Raw genomic sequence first — 19,087 nt, 5'->3', positions numbered from 1 at the left:
TATTGTAGTGATCCATTAGTTCGAAATGAGCTAATATAAAAAGATTGTGTTAATTAGGAATATGATGGAACGACACCGATAAGAAAGCAAGTTCTTTTGGATTTATGAACTTTGATATATAGCTTCACTTCAAAGGCAAACAAGAAAAGCATATCCATACATTTGGTGAAGGAGCTAGGACCAAATCATCATGATGGCCCGAGGCTAAAGGCTAACAACCATAACCAACTATCAAACTTTTCTTTGTTGATATGAATACCAAAGTTGAAGTTAGGTTGATGAATCAAACATATATATATATATATATATATATTTGATTAGTTAACGAACGAGTCTGTATAAATGTATCATTTACAACTGATAGTTTTTTTTTTTTTGGGTCAAACAACTGAACTGATAGTTGTTATTGTACTTTAAAGAGAGAGAGGTTTAATAAGAAGATTCGGTGAACCTAAACCAAAAGACACCTGAAGAAAGGTTTGATTTTCGATTCTAAACCATCTGTTGCTGATCCCCACCCACCCATCAAGACCCATCTCTATACCAAGACTTGTTTGTAAAAATACCATCCATTTCCTTTTAACAAAAAAATAGAAAATAAAATTGCTTTTGGCCCTATGCTGCCTGTTCTGCACAACATAACTAAACTTAACTCTCATGTGAAACTGATAAGTGATAGAGAACTGTGTTTGTGAGTCTTTGACTGTAACTTAAATTGGATTTTAATACAGTTTATAGAAAGAGAAATCTTACAAAACCAGAAACTGATAAATTTTAAATGGTTTGACCATACTAAATTCAGAAAAAAAATTGGAAATATTGACTGAACGAAATCAAAATTATGAATGTGAAATTTAGGAAATAAATATTGTAGTTGAACAGAATTTTTTTTTAAAAAAATGTTTCTCCCATCTAAAGTTTTGTAATGCTAAATGTTCTTTTAATCAATTTCCTATTGAATGAATAAGATATCATGTGGACTTTTACCTTTAGTATAAAAAAAAGAAACATTTATATAAGAAAATAAACATATAAAAAAGCGGAAATAACATTATTATTTTTTGGTCAGATATGTCTCTCTTTACAAACACACACACATGAAAAATAAGTGAGTTCTCCATGTGGGGGGAAGTATATATAATATATATTTACAAATGCATTAATGTATAATATATGATATGAGATGATAATAAGAGATTTATAACAAGTAACAATCAATCTTATTCATACAAAGGAAAACCAAAAAATAAGATAACAAAAGCTTCTTTGTTGTGCCTATCAAATATCATCTCTTGGTTACATACCTCTTGCCCACTTGGCCTCTCTCTCTCTCTTTTTCCCATAAATCATTATTATCTATAAATGTCTAAAAACGTTTCCACATTTCCCTCTTAAAATCTCTCCAAAATCAATTTATTTCTTTCTTTATTTATTTCTCTGTGTTACAAAGAATAACAAATAAAAAGGCGACGACATCGTTTCCAATCCAAAGTCTCTCCTTCATTCACCATTGAAAGAAAGCCTCAGAAGAAAAGTTAAAAGAATGAAAACGACGACGACGCGGCTTCTTGATCTAAAGGCTGCTATGGCTCTTCTTCTCCTCCTCCTCTACGTGGCCTTCTCTCCGCCGCTCGTTTCCGGCGACCCTGGACGGCGAGTTAGCATGACACTGGTTCGAGACGCCGCCGCTCTTGGTGCTTGTATGTTCTTCCTTCTTTCTCCTTTAATCATTTTCTTGATAACATATAACATTGAGTAATCGAATTAGCTTTTGATATTTCTCTATAGTTTTTTTTTGTTTTTTTATTTTTATTTTGGTTGCTGAGTTAATTCACTAAAACTTTTGTTTTGTAAGCGCATGTCACGCAACATGTTCTTAAACACACATGAACCACTCTTTCTAATTTACTAGCTATCATTACATACGTTGAAATTTTGATTCTTCGTAATATTTATTTTTTTTGATTTTTTGGTATAGTTTGCTTGGACGGGAGCTTACCGGCGTATCATTTAGACAGAGGCTTCGGTGCTGGATCAAACAATTGGCTTTTACAGTTTGAGGTAAAATTATATTATTATTGTTATTACATATTTTACTCTATAAAAGCCTCTCTAAGTAATAAGATTTAAAAAAGAAAAGGTCTCTCTAAGTGATTGGAAAATGTTTAAATAAAAGAACACACAACAGTCGTTATTCTTAAAATTATATAATAATATTCGAAGAAATAATTTGCTGGGAACAAATCATCCTGGTTAGTGAATTTGTTAGTCTCTCTTTTTAATTGGTCCTGCATAGTCAAAGTATTGCTGTTGTAACCAACTCCATGAGTAGGCAAAAATAATTGAATCCAGCTATATCCTATGTAAGTAAAGATTAAAGTATTTTTCTGTGTTATTCATCATCTTATGAAATACTATTATAATAATTCTTGATAACGATTTGAAAATCAAAGATTAAAAATGTGATGTAGATAGGAGTACTTGACTTCTAGTAATGACTAAAGATTATAATTCGAGATAACAACAAATCTACTAGTACTAATTACGGCGCCGTTTTGGGAACACTAGAGCATCGCAAATACGCATCGTGTCTTGAGCTAGTTGGATCATGTCTCATGCCTTTCACTTTATGACGCGCATTTATAACAACATTCTCTCTTTAGTAGTAATAAACACATTTATTATTTTTATTCAGTCTCATTTGTCTATGCAAGTTACTGATGATACAAAATGGTTTTATATATAAAGGGAGGAGGATGGTGCAATGATATAGCATCATGCGTGGATAGAGCAAAGACCCGTCGAGGCTCTACACGTTACATGAGCAAGACCGTCGTCTTCTCCGGTATCTTGAGTAACAACGCCACTCAAAATCCAGGTCATTTTTGCTTAATACAAAAAACTCATGCATCATTATATATAGAGTATTTAAATTTATTAAAAGAACATGTTTGCTTGTGGTTGTGGTCTCTCTTTCACGTGATGGTTCAAATGTTTCTGTTTAAGAGAAAATAAAAAATCCTTAGCTTTTTCTAAAAATAAAATTATAAATCGTTAGAAATAATAATTTTGGCTCTATCTCTTCCTATATATTTATTTAATTTTATAGCTTTCTTCACCATACTTGCTTTTTTATTTGTCTTTGTCCCCCTTTTGTAACGAGAGAACAACACGCTATCGAAATCGATCTAACCTCAAAACCCATGTCAAATTACACATCTATCCTACCTTCTTCGAGATTAGATATGTAACTACAGGAAGGTTAAACTGTCATTTTACATCTGTGACATGTGAAGTCCAGTTTTGGTCTGTCTTGAGTCAAAAGAAACAAAAAACATTGCTGTGGCTTTATTAGAACATCACATTCACACACAATACGTCATTCACTTTGGTTTGGACTTGGACTGACATAAAAAAATATATATACTTTATGGTGATTCAGATTTTTACAACTGGAACAAAGTGAGGCTGAGGTATTGCGACGGAGCATCATTTGCGGGAGATTCACAACATGGCAATGGGGTAACTAAACCAATTTGTTTTCTTTAACCGACTTTAATAACCGGAAAAATACGTTCTGGTTTATTGTTCTTGTTTTTTTTACTGATTTTTACCGATTTGATGAATTTGACAGACGTCACTGCTTTATTTCAGAGGACAACGAATATGGAATGCCATTATTCTTGACCTTCTTCCCAAAGGCTTAGCAAAAGCCCACAAGGTAAGAAAAATTATAACCCGTTTTTAAGTTTTCATCACCCAAATCAAATGTTTTTACCAAATATAACCATCGATTAAGTATGATATTGTGATATTCCCTTCTAGTTTAAATTTGTCTGATTGATGTGTTTCGATACTAAACCGGTCAATTCCATATATTAACCGGTACACAGGCTCTTCTGACCGGTTGTTCAGCTGGTGGTTTGTCTACGTTTCTGCATTGTGACAATTTCACGAGCTATTTGCCTGAAAACGCTAGCGTTAAGTGCATGAGCGACGCTGGATTCTTCCTTGACGCGTAAGTTTTTCTTCAATCAAATGTTTGTTGTGGTGATCTCTGTTTAATTTATTACACGGTTTAACCAACATGTATGGTTTGTATTGGTTTAACAGAATCGATGTAGCAGCAAACCGGACAATGAGATCTTTTTACAAACAGCTTGTGTCTCTACAGGTACTACTAAATGAGTTTTATAAAGTTAAAAAAATATCTCAATTATTGCCCATAAGTTTCTAATTTTCTTACATTTCGTGTAACAAACTTTACAGGGTATACAAAAAAACCTCGATCCAAATTGCACACACTCATTTTTTCCTGAGCCATCTCTGGTACAATATCTCAAATACATTTTTAATAATTTCTTAAAAAAATTAAATATAAAATCTCTAATATTATTTGTAAATTCATCTTTTGCAGTGTTTTTTCCCGCAATACACATTACGATTTATCGAAACGCCATTTTTCATCTTAAATTCAGCTTACGATGTATTCCAGGTATGCTTTTCCCCTTAACTACACCGGTTCAATTTAGTTTTAACCGGCGGTTTGGTATGTTTTAACCTTTTGTTGTTTTACAAAATCAGTTCCATCATGGCCTGGTTCCACCTTCTGCTGATCGAACCGGGCGTTGGAATCGTTGCAAGCTTAATGTGACAGCATGTAATCTACATCAGCTCGATGCACTCCAAGGTTCGAAACTCAAATGGTTCGGTTCAAATGAGAAAACCGGCAAAACAAAACAAACATAACTTTAACCGATGTTTCGGTTTTGTTGTCGACAGGGTTTAGGAAAGATATGTTGGAAGCTTTGATGAATTTCTTCAGGAATTCAAGTAGAGGAGGAATGTTTATAAACTCATGCTTCGATCATTGTCAAAGTGCTTTAGAAGAGACTTGGCTCTCTCCTACTTCACCAAGAATCCACGATAAGGTATAGCTAAACCTGAATTTCATTCTCAACTCGTTTTCAACTATCCGGTTCAAAACTGGATTCGGTTTGGGTTTCAGACAATTGCTGAGACGGTTGGAGATTGGTATTTCGGGAGAGGAGAAGAAGAAGCTAAAGAAATTGATTGCCCATATCCATGTGATAAAACTTGTCATAATCTCATTCCAGCTTCTACTTCAGATTTTTTGGTAAATCTAGATATTTAATCACTTTTTAATTACAGTTTCCTATATAGTCATTTACATTTTCTCCAAAAGTCTTACTTGTAAAGGTTCGATTACATCCCAATTGAGTTGTGTAGTTATATATATGTTTTTCTTTTTGTCATTCAAGGCTTCTAATGCTCCAGGCCATAACTATCCTGGTACACAATTGACCTTTCTTCTTCTTCTTCTTCTTATCAATTTTTTTTGTTTATAGTTAGTAAACTTTTTAGAATCTTCCTTTGGATAATGATTTTGTTATGTAGCAACAAAGAGATCAACTCTCATTTTTTTGTTGTTGTTGTTGTTGTTATGTTTGTTACATCAGGGACTTTAATTCGACGCCAAGTTGATCTAGATGAACTTATCTATTGACTTTAGAAGTTGATGTTAATTCAAGATTGCAGTGGTAAAATATGCCCAAATGTGACAAATAATTCAATAACTACAATACTTCTAGTAATGAAAGTAATACAGTAAACGCAATGTTTAACTTTTGTCAATCCATATTCATTTCTCATTTATCAAACACTAGAACGCAGTTGACCCAATTAGAGATTTAGAGGTAGTCCGTAGATATACGATCCATCAGGAGTACACATAAAGCCATTAAACGATAAACTTTAAACTGAAGAGGCAAAAAAATATCATCTGACCAACGGGATAAAACCATTTCTGCCAACATAGGGCCGTGAATGGCGTAAATCATATTGTATTGCAAACAGAGGGAATCACAAACGTAACACTAACAAACAATGTCTCAAATCCAAGCACCCGAAAACACTTATAAACATATATTTTCCTAATCATTAGACCTAAAATCACCATCACACATAGCCAAATGCGAATACAAGAAAACCAAGACCGGAACAGAAAAGAAAAAAGCAAGCCATCAACATAAGAAGATACTAAACTCACACAAAAGAATAAAGAAAAAGAGAGAAGCTGTTGTTATTGCTCCTCCTGCACTTCCTCTTCGTCTTCTTCATACTCATAACCTTCTTCCTCATCAGCTGTTGCGTCTTGGTACTGCTGATACTCTGAAACCAAATCATTCATGTTGCTCTCAGCCTCTGTGAACTCCATCTCGTCCATTCCTTCACCAGTGTACCAATGCAAGAAAGCTTTTCTTCTGAACATAGCTGTGAACTGTTCGCTTACACGCCTGAACATCTCCTGGATCGACGTTGAGTTCCCGATGAAAGTGGATGCCATTTTCAGACCCGTTGGCGGAATGTCACAGACGGTTGATTTCACGTTGTTGGGGATCCATTCAACAAAGTACGATGAGTTCTTGTTCTGAACGTTGATCATCTGCTCGTCCACTTCTTTGGTGCTCATTTTGCCTCTGAACATGGCTGATGCGGTTAAGTACCTGCCGTGGCGTGGGTCAGCTGCACACATCATGTTCTTCGAATCCCACATCTGTTGGGTAAGCTCAGGGACGGTTAAGGCTCTGTACTGCTGTGATCCACGAGATGTGAGGGGTGCAAACCCAACCATGAAGAAGTGGAGACGAGGGAATGGGATTAAGTTCACAGCAAGCTTGCGCAGGTCGGAGTTTAGCTGACCAGGGAAACGGAGGCAGCAAGTAACACCACTCATGGTTGCAGAGATGAGGTGATTCAAATCTCCAACTGAACAAGAAGAAAAAAACAAACAATCCCATTAGAACTTTGAAACTTAACTATATAATGGGATAATTAATAATACAAAGAGAAGAAGAGGCTTACAGCTAGGAGTGGTGAGCTTAAGAGTTCTGAAACAAATATCATAGAGAGCTTCATTGTCAAGAACCATACACTCATCTGCATTCTCCACGAGTTGATGAACAGAGAGAGTTGCATTGTAAGGCTCAACAACAGTGTCAGACACTTTCGGAGATGGAAAGACCGAAAACGTCAGCATCATCCTGTCAGGATACTCTTCTCTGATCTTTGAAATCAACAAAGTTCCCATTCCAGATCCAGTTCCTCCTCCCAATGAGTGACACACTTGGAATCCTGCACATCATTCACATCAACACACACAAAAATTAAAACCACGTTCCACAAATCCCTAAAACCTTAACCATGCATATTATTCACATCAAGACATACAAAATCTTAACTATGACAATTTCACAAATCCAGTTCCAGAATTACTTTAGAAATCGATAAATTTAGAAACCCCAGGAACGAAGAGAATGATTCTAACCTTGCAAGCAGTCACAATTCTCAGCTTCCTTGCGAACAACATCGAGAACCGAATCGATAAGCTCAGCACCTTCGGTATAGTGTCCTTTCGCCCAATTGTTACCGGCACCGGATTGACCAAAGACGAAGTTATCGGGACGGAAGATCTGACCGTACGGACCGGATCTGACACTATCCATAGTCCCTGGCTCCAGATCCATCAAGACGGCGCGTGGGACGAACCTCCCGCAACTCGCTTCGTTGTAGTAGACATTGACTCGTTCGAGCTGCAAATCGTTCTCTCCTTGGTACCTCCCCGTCGAATCGATGCCGTGCTCGGCGCAAACTACTTCCCAGAACTTAGCTCCGATCTGGTTTCCACATTGACCACCCTGAATGTGAAGAATCTCACGCATCTTCGATTACTAAGCTAAGTAGAGAACTGAGTAATTCAGAGAGAGAGAGAGAGAGAGTTTGAACGGTTACGACTTGCGAAGAAATGAAGAAGAACGAGGTGGTTGGTTTTATACTACGTAGATAACGGAGACGGTCCTTTTTCATTATTGCCGGTTCTAACTGTATCGGTATTATAAACCGTTCCACACTTAACCAATAAACCAACGATTTGAATTTTTACAATACCTTACTTTTCTTCAGTTTTTCCATCTCATATATGATTTGATTATTTGGTTTATCGAAAAATTTAGATTTTTAGATATTAATTTCAACTTAATCGAACTTAACCGATAAACCGAAGCCAAAACTATGCCGGATAGATTCAAACCGGCATTCTTCTTTGTTGCCGCCACGAATGACGGAGGTAAGTAACGGCTGTTGGGTCCATTGGCCCACGACATAAACAAAATGAAAAATTCTTTATCACTCTGCAAATAATTTCGAATATTTTTTTCCTCAAAGCAAGAAAAAAACATTCGGTATATTTTTGTCAGTATTGAAAAAAAAGAAGTTAATACTACTGCAAACAAAGAAAAGTTAAAAGAAATAGAATAAAATTAAATAGTAAATTTCTTTAACTTTTGTAATAATAATCATATACATTTTTCAAATATATATTGTAGAGCTAATTTTTTTTACCTTTATATTTTTTTTTTTTGAATAATCAAAGAGGTTCTGGACCGAAGCTCATATATTTCCTCATATCCGAAAATAGAACATGTTATATGGTCTCGTCTCAAGCGCTAGCCGAACCGGCGGTCTCGAACTTTTATATTACTTGGTCAAACATAATGTTTTCTTTTTAATTTTTTGTTTGGGATGCATTAAACTGCTATATAAAAACAATAGAATGATCTGATCAGAGACAGTGAGAGTGCAGTGGTATAGTACAGATGGATACAGAGTGGATGATCAGGTATTAATTCTCACGCTCTACATGATGCATGTGAGAATACTGACCGTTGAAGATAAAAAAGGCTGCGAGATCTGAACAAATAACAATTCTCTCTACTTTGTTTTTATTCTTTTTTTTTCTCTTGCACATGAAGCCGAACCGTGACGGACACGTGATACCCAACCGGAAAAAATTCACGTGACTCGTATAAAATCTGAGATGTGTAATCACTAATCAGTGATTGTTATGGCCATATTAGTCTAAGGTTAATTAGTATTCTTACAAAAGATGCACATGTGCAAGTTGATTTTTTCCACCATTTAATAATTAAGGTGTTATTTTGTTTGACGGCAGTCTAGTTTTTGTGTGGATGTAGCTTAAGCTTTATATATATATATGTTATTATTATCATCATACAGTAGTGTAGTGCGATGGGTGGGTCTAATCTGAACAGTAACGTGCAAATCACTCTATGATCAACTAGATATATTTAAAAACAGGTGAATTTGAGGACCTACGGTGACGTGAAAATTAGAGAAGAAGACAGCAAAAACAGCTTTAATAATGATTATGGCCTATTTCAGAAGCAATGTATGTAATCCAAAAGAAATCAAAGTTAGAGCAACTTGTGGTGTCAGTGATGAGTAGTAGTAGCCGTCAAGTTACACCATCAACTTCATTAACCAACTCCATCTTCTAAACTCTACTACGCTTAAACATTTTGAGATTAAAGGGATTGTTATTGTTTACCAAATTTAAACTAACTGAGTAATTTCAAACTCACATTTTAGGCCGGTGCTTTACACAGACTTATCATTTTTGACAATTGACGCATAAACTCTTGTAAAAACAATAAAAGACTAATCTAAACCTTATATTGTAATTATATGAAGTTTTTTTTTTCGTTTTGAGTTTTCTTGTTAATATCCTAAACTTGAAACATATCTATCATCTACAACAACATGGAACCGGATATAAAACAAGTTGAAACCGGTAGGTTATTTGGTATACTCTACACAACCAAAACTTTCAAGAACCGGTCTGGTTCTGCTTGCTCCAATACTTCATCTCCATATGTAGGATTCTCGCAGTCGTACTCTGTTTCCTCTTCGCAACCGAGTAAAGCGATACAGGATCATACGGAGGCGGCAAGGCACAGGGACCAGACTCTGCAGGGTGCTTCACAAGTGATTCTGTCATGAACTTCCGCTCGTTCCCACTCCTCGTGCACGCCATTGTTTCCGAACAAATCTCCACGGCATTCGGGGGAACCTCAGGTTTAAACTGGAGGAGTTTTGAGTATTCGTTTAAAAGATGGTACATGTAATCATATACATAATCCATCTTGAGTTCTTGTTGGATGAATTCGCTCGCAGCCTTTCCAATATCTTGTGCCTGCGTCAATATTTGTGTTTCATTATAGATTTACAACAATGTACCTATTTGAAGACCAAGACCTTCACAGTGGAAGCTCTAGTGGTGTTGATTAAGCAATGTACCTTTTGAATGTGAGAGTTTCCCCAATCAACGGCGAACTTGATGGAGCGGCACTTGTCCTTCTCCCTAACGGGCCAATAATGGTGAGCTGGAAGCAGGCCTCGTGTGAAGAAATCATAGTAATGAGGTTTCACCAGCAGAGTCATAGAGTCACACGCCAAAATGTACTTCTCGCTCACCGACCACGCCGAGCCTTCTATATATATCTTGTACCTGTGTTACATAAAGCCATAAAACGTTACAATCCCTTTCTTAGTTCAACTTTGAAGTCTACAAAAAAAATTACACTTACCTGTGATGGCATTGGTTCGCTAAGTCTGATTGCTTGTAACCTTCCTTGGATTCTTTGATCCAATCCTACAAGATAAAATCATAAGTAAACATAACAGATGTAAAAGCTGTATTGAGAATTGCAGTTGTAACCAGCAGAATCAGATAACTTGACATTGACATTATTATTACCTGAGCATACAAACGAGCGTTCCACTCGTGTTCCTCAGAGACATTACATTTCATGAGATCTTGTCGTGTCTCTGCGACCACTGGATTCCCTTTCCAGTAAGCATAAGGCTCTCTGTTTATCCAATTGATCTTCTCGTTCCCTTCTCTTAGTTCCTTCAACAAACTCTCCCATGGCTTTATATTCACTTCCGCCCTACAAAATGTCATGGGTGTTACTGATCAATTCGAAACTATTAGGGTGTAACTGAGAGATCTTGATAAATTCAAGGGTGCTTCATTAATTACCACCCCCAGAACGACCAATCAGGAAACACAATATCAAGCGTCTCCTCATTCCCACAGTAACGAAACAGAGGTGGAGGCGACGGCGCGTCAACTCCGGCGAACTCCGCAGCTCTAACGACCGGCCAGTCAACGCAGTCAAACATAAGCTCAAGATCTGGGATCTTCCCAGGGTACTTCCTTAGAAGCTGTAAGAATCCCCAGATAGTGAACACGTCCCTCGTCTGAAACGCATCTTGAAACTTCTCCACGTAAACCTTCCCGCCGACGATCGCTAACCGGAAATTCGCCGTCTTATTGGCTCTCTCCAGTGCTTCCCTCGTGATTCCCGTTCTAGCCCATGGACGGAGATCCTCGTGGATCCAACGAAAGTAATCCGGACACGTGGCGGTCGGAGGATGGTTTGTATCGTCATCATTGAAGCTCGCCGTCGTTGGGTCTTTGTTTTTCGGACATGTATTCCCGGTTGTTTCGTTGGCGGAGCAGTGTAGTGTGAACTGGGGTTTTGGGTTTTGTGTAATTACTGTCGCTGGTCGAGGGTACTTTGGGGATATCGTATTGGTTTGGGTTTTAGTCTTTGGCGTCGCCGCCACTGCTTCTTTCTCTATCAGAACCTAAATTTGTGAAACGAGTTGCATTAAGTTAGCAGATTAACAGACCTAAACCAAACTGAACCGAACCAAAACAAAAATAATCAATCAAACCAAACCAAACCAAATTTTTAATAATTTGATGAACTTTTGTTAGCTTAATTTTGATTTGATGAACTGTAGTTAGCTTAGTTTTGAACATCATTATTACAAAATCGAGAATTCTATTAAAAACGAAACTAAACCGGAATCGAAAAAACCCGGTTAAAAATCCCAATCTTTTTTTGTTTTTAAACCCCAAAAACCTTTAAATAGTTTTTTTTTTGGTAAAAACCTTTAAATAGTTTTAAACCCGAAGAAGAACTCCACAATTTGCCTACTTGTGAGCAGTAGCGGGAGACAGCTAATGGAACTGAAAATAAAAGTCATACATAGGGTCCGATGATGGAACACGTGTCGTGTTCTGTCTAATTCGCCGACAACACCAACCAACCAACAACAATAGAAAATTCTCTCACGTGACAAAAAGTCTCACAACAAAAACTCAAACTCCATAAAGAAATATACACAAATCACACCGAAGAATTAATTAGACTGAGAAAAGGAAAACGACAGGAGGGAGTGTCGTTTCGTGGGATGGACACTTACTGTAGGGTCGAGAAGGAGGCGCGTGGAAACAAACGCGCCGACGACGAGAAGGATGATGAGGGAGACTAGGGCGTATGATCTGTTGGGAGATGAGCCGAAACCGGACTTTACAAAGGGAGACCAGACTGCGTCGATGAAGTAACGACAATGCCCTCCCGATGAACCGTTCTTGGACGGCGAGTTTCTCATCGGAAACGAACCTTCCCGGCTGGGGAAACCCAAAAAGACAAAAAGAAAGAGAGAGAGGGAGGACAACAATAAGTAAGAAAAATAAAGAGACGAAGAGAGAATCTTGTGAGTTAAGGAAGGAATGTGAAGTTATGTAGTAGTGCTCATTAAATTTCAACTTACCTTTTTTCGTAATAGTGCTCCCCCAAGCCTTGAGGGATATTAATTTCAAAAAGTCACATTAAAAGCCAAAACCTAATAGGTTTTGGAAACGAAAATTTTTTTAAAAAAAATCTTGAATTTATATAGCCTAACACTAATTTAGTAGTTTTATTTGGTTTTGAGGTATTCTAAAATTTTCGGATCATCCTTATTAACAAAAGTTACTAAATTAGTGTTAGGCTATATAAATTCAAAATTTTATTATCCTTAGTAACACTAACGAATTTATTCAATTTGAATATTTCATATACAGTTTGGATCGATGTGTTGTATCGCAAAACATGTCCTTTTCTATCTGATTGAACTCATTGATCTCTTGTAGCTTTTACTTTATAACCCACTTGCTCTGTTTCTTTTCTAAATCTGGTTTCATTCTTAGCCAAACAATAGCAAAATCAGAGACTTCAAACCTAACAAGCATGTCTCTAAAGCAATACACTTCTTTAGAGTTAGTATATTAAAAATTCAACTTTCTATATCAAATGCTAATGGATTACATGAATCACTCATTTATTTACTAGTTAGAGTAGGAAGATCCCTCATCCATGAATCACACAGGCATGGTATTGGCTAATCATCTTAATTTTTCTCCCACGAGTCCATAAATGGATCCAACAAGAGACAAGAGACAGACAATCAAGCAAACAAAGCTACAACCTCTAAGAAGAAGCCATGGCCGCGTCCAACTTTGTATCTTCTTTTGCAATATACACATCTCCACAGGATAATACACTGCCAAAGGCCAAAATCCAAATGCCCCCAACACTCCTAATACTTCGTTGAAGAAGGGAAACATAACTGCCACTCCTGTTGTGATCACCACATACATTGTTCTCAAACATAGCCTCATTGGATTCAGTCTCATTGTTCCTCCTAACATTGGAAGTTTGAAGCCGTAGAATCGGACTATGAATTGGTTTTGTGGGTATTTCTCGGTTAGCCATCTCTCCATAGCCGCGAATATCGGTTGACTGAAGATCTGAAATGGCATTAATCTATATGTTATTACTATCTCCCTAGTTGTTTGTTTGCATTGAAACATGTTATATCAAAATCAAATATAACGTTTTGGTATTTTAACATTTTTGTTTCGGTAATTGTAAACTCAAATGTCAAAAACATCTATATATTTATTAAATCGTGGTTTGTTTTCTAAAATGTGAGTACACATGTAAAGAAAAACATAGACGTTTTGGTTAGTTTGGACATGAGGGTTCTTTCATGATACCTGGTATCCACCAACTAAGTGAAGAATAATGCAAGCGTTGGCGAAATCGATGAGCCAAAATGGTTCATAGAATCCGAAACCGGTCAAAAGATTTCCCGGGGTGGAATCTCCAAAGGCCGCGTAGCCTAAGCATCCGCAACAGAAGAAGAAGAATGTTTGGATGAATACCGCAACGATCGAGGCTTTCTTCATCGTTTGCTTCTCTGCCGGTGGTGATCTCAGTGTGTCCTATCCTTAATTTTCATTCGACCCACATAAAAAAAGGTTTCTTAGCTTGATCTCTTAGAGTAATTAATCTTACTTACTTAATTAGTATCATCTATGTATGAACATAAATTATTTACCTGAATCTCAAGAAGTATGATTGAGAAAGGATATGAAAAGGCAATGTTCCCAAGAGCTTGGAACACTAACCATACTTTTGTACTTCTGTTATCAGCTGGAGTTCCCTTTACACTTCCCTCAATCGTTCGTTTTTCTTCATTGAAGAAACATAAATATTCAATAGTCTTTTTTTTAATCTCATAATCAAATAATTAATAATTATTGAAATGTTAGACTCAGTATATCAAATTATATTGAAAAGCAAAACAAAGAAAGAATAATCTAAATGAATCATATATATGTACCAATGATTTTGCCAAGGGAGAGGCCGATGCCAATGAAGGAGTAAGCAAGAGACATAGTCGCAGCAATAGTAGAGAGCCATAGCATATTGTGGAAATTAGGTATTTGTGACAAAAATATCTGAAGCAAACCAAACAAAAGCATGAAGATGTTGTTGTTGTTGTCTCCATAAGAACATGTTGCATTGTGTCCTTCTCTATGATAACAATTCGTTTTGATAATTGCTCTGTAAGGAAAATGAAAGAAACTCATACATATCAATTAAAAAATGCCAAAGAATGAAAAAAACAAAAAAAACAGTTTAAATATGTTTAATTACCTAATGCATGTAGCGGTAACAATGGTAAAAGCAATGCAAAAACCCATAAGGCTAATGTATACAACAGCTCCACATACGATTTCATTCTTCTTCCCTGCAAATTAAACTAACCATCTTAACAAACTACAATTACAACTATAGTATAAGCTCCAAGCCATAATCTCCTTGGTCGGGTGGAAAAGAGTAAAATAATTAGTCTTTTCACATTGCATTTATTCAAATTCTTGATTTTGAAATCTTTTTTTCTTTCCATTAAATGAAATCAGAATATGAGTTTTGAAGTAACTAACCTAAATAAACCTTAACGGCTTGAGTGTAAGAATTAAGTCGGAGAGGACCGTTGTCAGGATCGGGGTAACGGTAGCAATCGGCAAGAAGAAAAGCAGAGAGAAGTGTGACTCCCGCAAAGGCAAAAATCGCGGCCGGACCAGCGATCCAGCCAAGCTCTGCCGTGGCCCAAGCCAAAGACAACACTCCTGCTCCTATCACTCCTGTTATTATATGTGTCACAGCCGTCCATAACGTTCCTTTTAAAGAAAATTCAAGAAAACACAACGTAATTATTATAAGCGACGACTATATATAATCTGATTAACATTACTACAGGGTTTTAGTTTTACCTGTTCTTACAGAAACTGAATCCTGAAGTCGAGTTTCGTTTGGTGTTATAACTCGAGACTCGTTATCTTCTTTAATGTCCATTAGTTTTTCTTCTTCTTGATTTTGGATGACAGAGATAAAGATATTTATGGGAACCTTGTTTGACTAAATTGGAAAGACAATGGGGTCTTCTTAGATGTGTCGGGGTCGTCCATGGACTAATTGGGCGTGTCCACAGAACAATATTTGGACGGTTCGTAATGGACAATAGTCTAAAATTTAAGACTATGTTCATTGGATATGCTCATGGGATTTGTCCATTTCTATTTTTAAACCGTCTATAACTACTATTGTAATTTACGTGTAGTAATTTATATTACTCGTGTGCATGTGAATAATATAAGATAGTTTAGTCGATGGTCACACGTCTCACATCAACGTATACCATTAGTCCATTGATTGGAATAGTGGTCCATTTTTCTTGGTTTAGAATACAAAAAGAATACAATGTGTTTATCTCGATACTTTTAATCCTATCCATCAACAATAACTTTATTATCAACTTTTTTTTTCTTTCTTAAGGAATGGATTTTTTCTAATATTCTGTTTGTTAGAAATAATTCTAATGGTCTGTAATTGGTATTCCCATCAGATCTCACCATATGTTAAAAGTAAAAATACGTTAATTAACCATCACTTTTAATTGAAAAGGTTTTGATTAAAGATAAAAAATCATAAAAATATATCAAAACTAAGTTGGTTAGTATGTGATGTGCAAACCTTTCAATCGATGTTTGTATCGTAAACGTGTCCTTATCTCGACGTGAAATTGACATTTGAACTCATTAATCTCTTGTGCCGTTTACTTTTAGCCACTTGCTCTGTTTCTTATCTTCGTTCGTAGCCAAACACGAACACATGAAATCAGAGAGTTTAAAGTTTAAAACTTACAAGCGTGTCTCTGTGCAATACACACTTCAATAGAGTTGGTGTATTAAATTTTTTAACTTTCTATATTTAATGCTAATGGATTACACAAAAGTTTTCTTCAGTTATTTACCAAAGACCCTTCATGTATCACACATGCAGTTTTAGTTGATCATCCTAGTTTTGCTCCAACAAGTCCATAAATGGATCCAACAAGAGACAAGAGACAGACAAACAAGCAAACAAAGCTAAAACCTCTAAGAAGAAGCCATGGCCGCGTCCAACTTTGTATCTTCTTCTGCATTATACACATCTCCACAGGAAAATACACTGCCAAAGGCCAAAATCCAATTGCCCCCAACACTCCTAATACTTCGTTGAAGTAGGGAAACATTACTGCCACTCCCGTTGTGATCACCACATACACTGTTCTCATGCATAGCCTCATTGGATTCAATCTCACTGTTTCTCCTCGTAACATTGGAAGTTTTAAGACATAGAATCGGGAGATGAATTTGTTTTGTGGGTATTTCTCCGATAACCATCTCTCCATAGCCGCAAAAATAGGTTGACTATAAACCTAAAATGACATTATATTTATGTTACAAACGTGAAATTGTATGGTTTTAACTCTCAGTTATATGTTTGCATTTGAGCATGTATCAAATCTAATCTAATGTTTTGGTATTGTAAACATTTTTGTTTTGATCATTGTAACTCAAAATGTCAAAACATATACATTACCAGCCAAAAATATTTGGTCTAAAATACTAAAAATTGTGGTTTGTTTAATAAAATGTGAATTCAGATGTCATGGAAAACATATTGACGTTTGAGATAATGGCAAACCTTTTGGTTAGATTAGCACAAGGGTTTTTAGATTACCTGGCATCCACCAACTAAGTGAAGAACAATGCAAGCATTGGCGAAATCTACAAGCCAAAATGGCTCATAGAATCCAAAACCGGTCAGAAGATTTCCCGGGGTGGAATCTCCAAAGGCCGCGTAGCCTAAGCATCCACAACATAAGAAGAAGAATGTTTGGATGAATACAGCAACCGTTGAGGCTTTCTTCATCGTTATCTTCTCCGCAGGTGGTGATCTCAATGTGTCCTGTTCTTAATTTTCATTCAACCCATATAAATTTTTTCTGATCAGAAACTATAACATACAATTTTTAGAATTGAGTCGTTAATAATGTTTTAAGTTGTCTTACTAATTAGTATCATAATGATGTATCTAAAGGTGAATTATTTATCTGAATCTCAAGAAGTATGATTGAGAAAGGATATGAAAAGGCAATGTTCCCAAGAGCTTGAAACACCAAGCATACTTTTGCACCTCTGTTTTCAGCTGGACTTCCCTTCACACTTCCCTCAATTTTTCGTTTTTCTTCATTTCGAAAAAAAAGAAAAAATTAAGTACTGGTCGTCTTTTATCTCATAATCAAATGATCTTAAGCGAAGACTCAATCAACAGCCAAACATTAAAAAAACGAAATACGATGAATTATCTGGTACCAATGATTTTGCCAAGGGCAAGGCCTATGCCAGTGAAGGAGTAAGTAAGAGACATAATCGCAGCAACAATAGAGAGCCATAACATGTCGTGGAAGTTAGGTATTTGTGACATAAAGATCTGAACCAAACCAAACAAAACCATGAAGTTGTTGTTGTTGTCTCCATATGAACATGTTGCATTGTGTCCTTTTCTATGATAACAATTCGATTTCATAATTGCTCTGTAAGGAAAATGAAAGAAACTCATACATATCAGTTAGAAAGTTTTCCAAAAAAAGAAATAAACAACAGTTTAAAATATATTTACCTAATGCATGTAGCCGTAACAATGGTATAAGCAATGCAAAACCCCATAAGGTTAATGTATACAACAACCCCACATACGAGTTCATTCTTCTTCCCTGCAAATTAAACTAACCATCTTAACATAATATAAAGCTTGAACCCCATAATAGCTTTGGTAGGGGAGCAAAATAATTAGTCTCTTGTCACATTGCATGTATTCAAATTCTTGATTTTGAAAGCTTTTTGTCATATACATGGCAAGTTGAGCATAATGAAATTAGAGTATGAGGTTTGAAGTTGACCTAAATACACTTTAACGGCTTGAGCGTAAGAATTAAGCCGAAGGGGACCGTTGTCAGGATCGGGGTAACGGTAGCAATCGGCAAGAAGAAAAGCAGAGAGAAGTGTGACTCCCGCAAAGGCAAAAATCGCGGCCGGACCAGCGATCCAGCCAAGCTCTGCCGTGGCCCAAGCCAAAGACAACACTCCTGCTCCTATCACTCCTGTTATTATATGTGTCACAGCCGTCCATAACGTTCCTTTTTTTTTTATTTTTTATTCAAGAAAACACACAACGTAATTAATTATTAGCGACTATATATATAACCTGATTATATGATTACTAAAGGGAATAATTTTACCTGTTCTTGCGGAAACTGAATCACGAAGTTGAGTTTCGGTTGATGTTATAACTCGAGACTCGTTATCTTCTTTAGTGTCCATCATTTTTTTTGTTTGCTTGATATATTTTGGATGACGATGATGATGAATATATTTAGTAGGTGTATGCAGAAGGAGGATATGAATACATTTAATCTTCTTGGGGAAAGAAACCTTGTTTAAGTAAATTGGAAGACAGATGGTTGTCTACTACTACTATTATAACTTTACGTGTAGCTAAATTTATATTACTCGTGTTCATGTAAATTGTATATAAGATATTCTATAGTCTATGGCCACATCTAAGTAGACATTGATTGGAAATTGGAAATGGTCGAAGCTAAACAGTTGGGTGGTCCATTAGTTTTTGCTTAG

General features: G+C 36.2%; 5 protein-coding genes across 8 annotated transcripts; 1 reads left to right on the top strand and 4 right to left on the bottom strand.

Moving 5' to 3' along the window:
• The first annotated feature begins 1,324 nt into the window (after positions 1-1,324).
• On the top strand, positions 1,325-5,655 carry LOC17882885 (pectin acetylesterase 9). Of its 2 annotated transcripts, XM_023780771.1 has the most exons (14): positions 1,326-1,700; positions 1,979-2,061; positions 2,749-2,878; positions 3,443-3,522; positions 3,635-3,721; positions 3,894-4,018; positions 4,114-4,174; positions 4,270-4,329; positions 4,418-4,495; positions 4,585-4,690; positions 4,783-4,931; positions 5,009-5,137; positions 5,283-5,313; positions 5,481-5,655. In XM_023780771.1, the coding sequence occupies exons 1-14, from the start codon at positions 1,544-1,546 to the stop codon at positions 5,525-5,527; spliced, it is 1,323 nt and encodes a 440-aa protein (XP_023636539.1). In that variant the 5' UTR covers positions 1,326-1,543; the 3' UTR covers positions 5,528-5,655. The 2 variants fall into 2 exon arrangements, with proteins under 2 accessions (XP_006287831.2, XP_023636539.1); XM_006287769.2 differs by lacking the exon at positions 5,481-5,655 and having other exon boundaries at positions 1,325-1,700; positions 5,283-5,474.
• Positions 5,656-5,813: 158 nt separating this feature from the next.
• On the bottom strand, positions 5,814-7,819 carry LOC17881521 (tubulin beta-8 chain). Its single transcript, XM_006287676.2, has 3 exons — positions 7,349-7,819; positions 6,886-7,155; positions 5,814-6,789 (listed from the first exon to the last, which is right to left on the bottom strand). The coding sequence occupies exons 1-3, from the start codon at positions 7,740-7,742 to the stop codon at positions 6,104-6,106; spliced, it is 1,350 nt and encodes a 449-aa protein (XP_006287738.1). The 5' UTR covers positions 7,743-7,819; the 3' UTR covers positions 5,814-6,103.
• Positions 7,820-9,538: 1,719 nt separating this feature from the next.
• Positions 9,539-12,529, bottom strand: LOC17883522 (O-glucosyltransferase rumi homolog). Its single transcript, XM_006287380.2, has 6 exons — positions 12,157-12,529; positions 10,922-11,532; positions 10,637-10,829; positions 10,467-10,531; positions 10,177-10,387; positions 9,539-10,072 (listed from the first exon to the last, which is right to left on the bottom strand). The coding sequence occupies exons 1-6, from the start codon at positions 12,343-12,345 to the stop codon at positions 9,707-9,709; spliced, it is 1,635 nt and encodes a 544-aa protein (XP_006287442.1). The 5' UTR covers positions 12,346-12,529; the 3' UTR covers positions 9,539-9,706.
• Positions 12,530-13,001: 472 nt separating this feature from the next.
• Positions 13,002-15,460, bottom strand: LOC17884448 (probable amino acid permease 7). Of its 2 annotated transcripts, XM_006286703.2 has the most exons (7): positions 15,341-15,460; positions 15,011-15,247; positions 14,721-14,814; positions 14,404-14,627; positions 14,119-14,252; positions 13,775-14,002; positions 13,002-13,525 (listed from the first exon to the last, which is right to left on the bottom strand). In XM_006286703.2, the coding sequence occupies exons 1-7, from the start codon at positions 15,420-15,422 to the stop codon at positions 13,121-13,123; spliced, it is 1,404 nt and encodes a 467-aa protein (XP_006286765.1). In that variant the 5' UTR covers positions 15,423-15,460; the 3' UTR covers positions 13,002-13,120. The 2 variants fall into 2 exon arrangements, with proteins under 2 accessions (XP_006286765.1, XP_023637519.1); XM_023781751.1 differs by lacking the exon at positions 13,002-13,525 and having other exon boundaries at positions 13,911-14,007.
• An 862-nt stretch (positions 15,461-16,322) lies between these two features.
• LOC17882763 (probable amino acid permease 7) lies at positions 16,323-18,904 on the bottom strand. Of its 2 annotated transcripts, none has more exons than XM_023781753.1 (7): positions 18,694-18,904; positions 18,355-18,591; positions 18,075-18,168; positions 17,768-17,988; positions 17,510-17,639; positions 17,133-17,364; positions 16,323-16,827 (listed from the first exon to the last, which is right to left on the bottom strand). In XM_023781753.1, exons 1-7 carry the CDS (start codon positions 18,776-18,778, stop codon positions 16,420-16,422), a joined length of 1,407 nt encoding a protein of 468 aa, XP_023637521.1. In that variant the 5' UTR covers positions 18,779-18,904; the 3' UTR covers positions 16,323-16,419. The 2 variants fall into 2 exon arrangements, with proteins under 2 accessions (XP_023637521.1, XP_023637520.1); XM_023781752.1 differs by having other exon boundaries at positions 17,133-17,360; positions 17,581-17,639; positions 18,694-18,903.
• Positions 18,905-19,087: the final 183 nt, after the last annotated feature.

This window comes from Capsella rubella, unplaced genomic scaffold (assembly GCF_000375325.1).
Source record: "Capsella rubella cultivar Monte Gargano unplaced genomic scaffold, Caprub1_0 scaffold_6, whole genome shotgun sequence".
Lineage (NCBI taxonomy): Eukaryota > Viridiplantae > Streptophyta > Magnoliopsida > Brassicales > Brassicaceae > Capsella > Capsella rubella.
The sequence above is the reverse complement of the archived record's forward strand: the minus strand, read 5'-3'. Positions and strand labels throughout refer to the sequence as shown.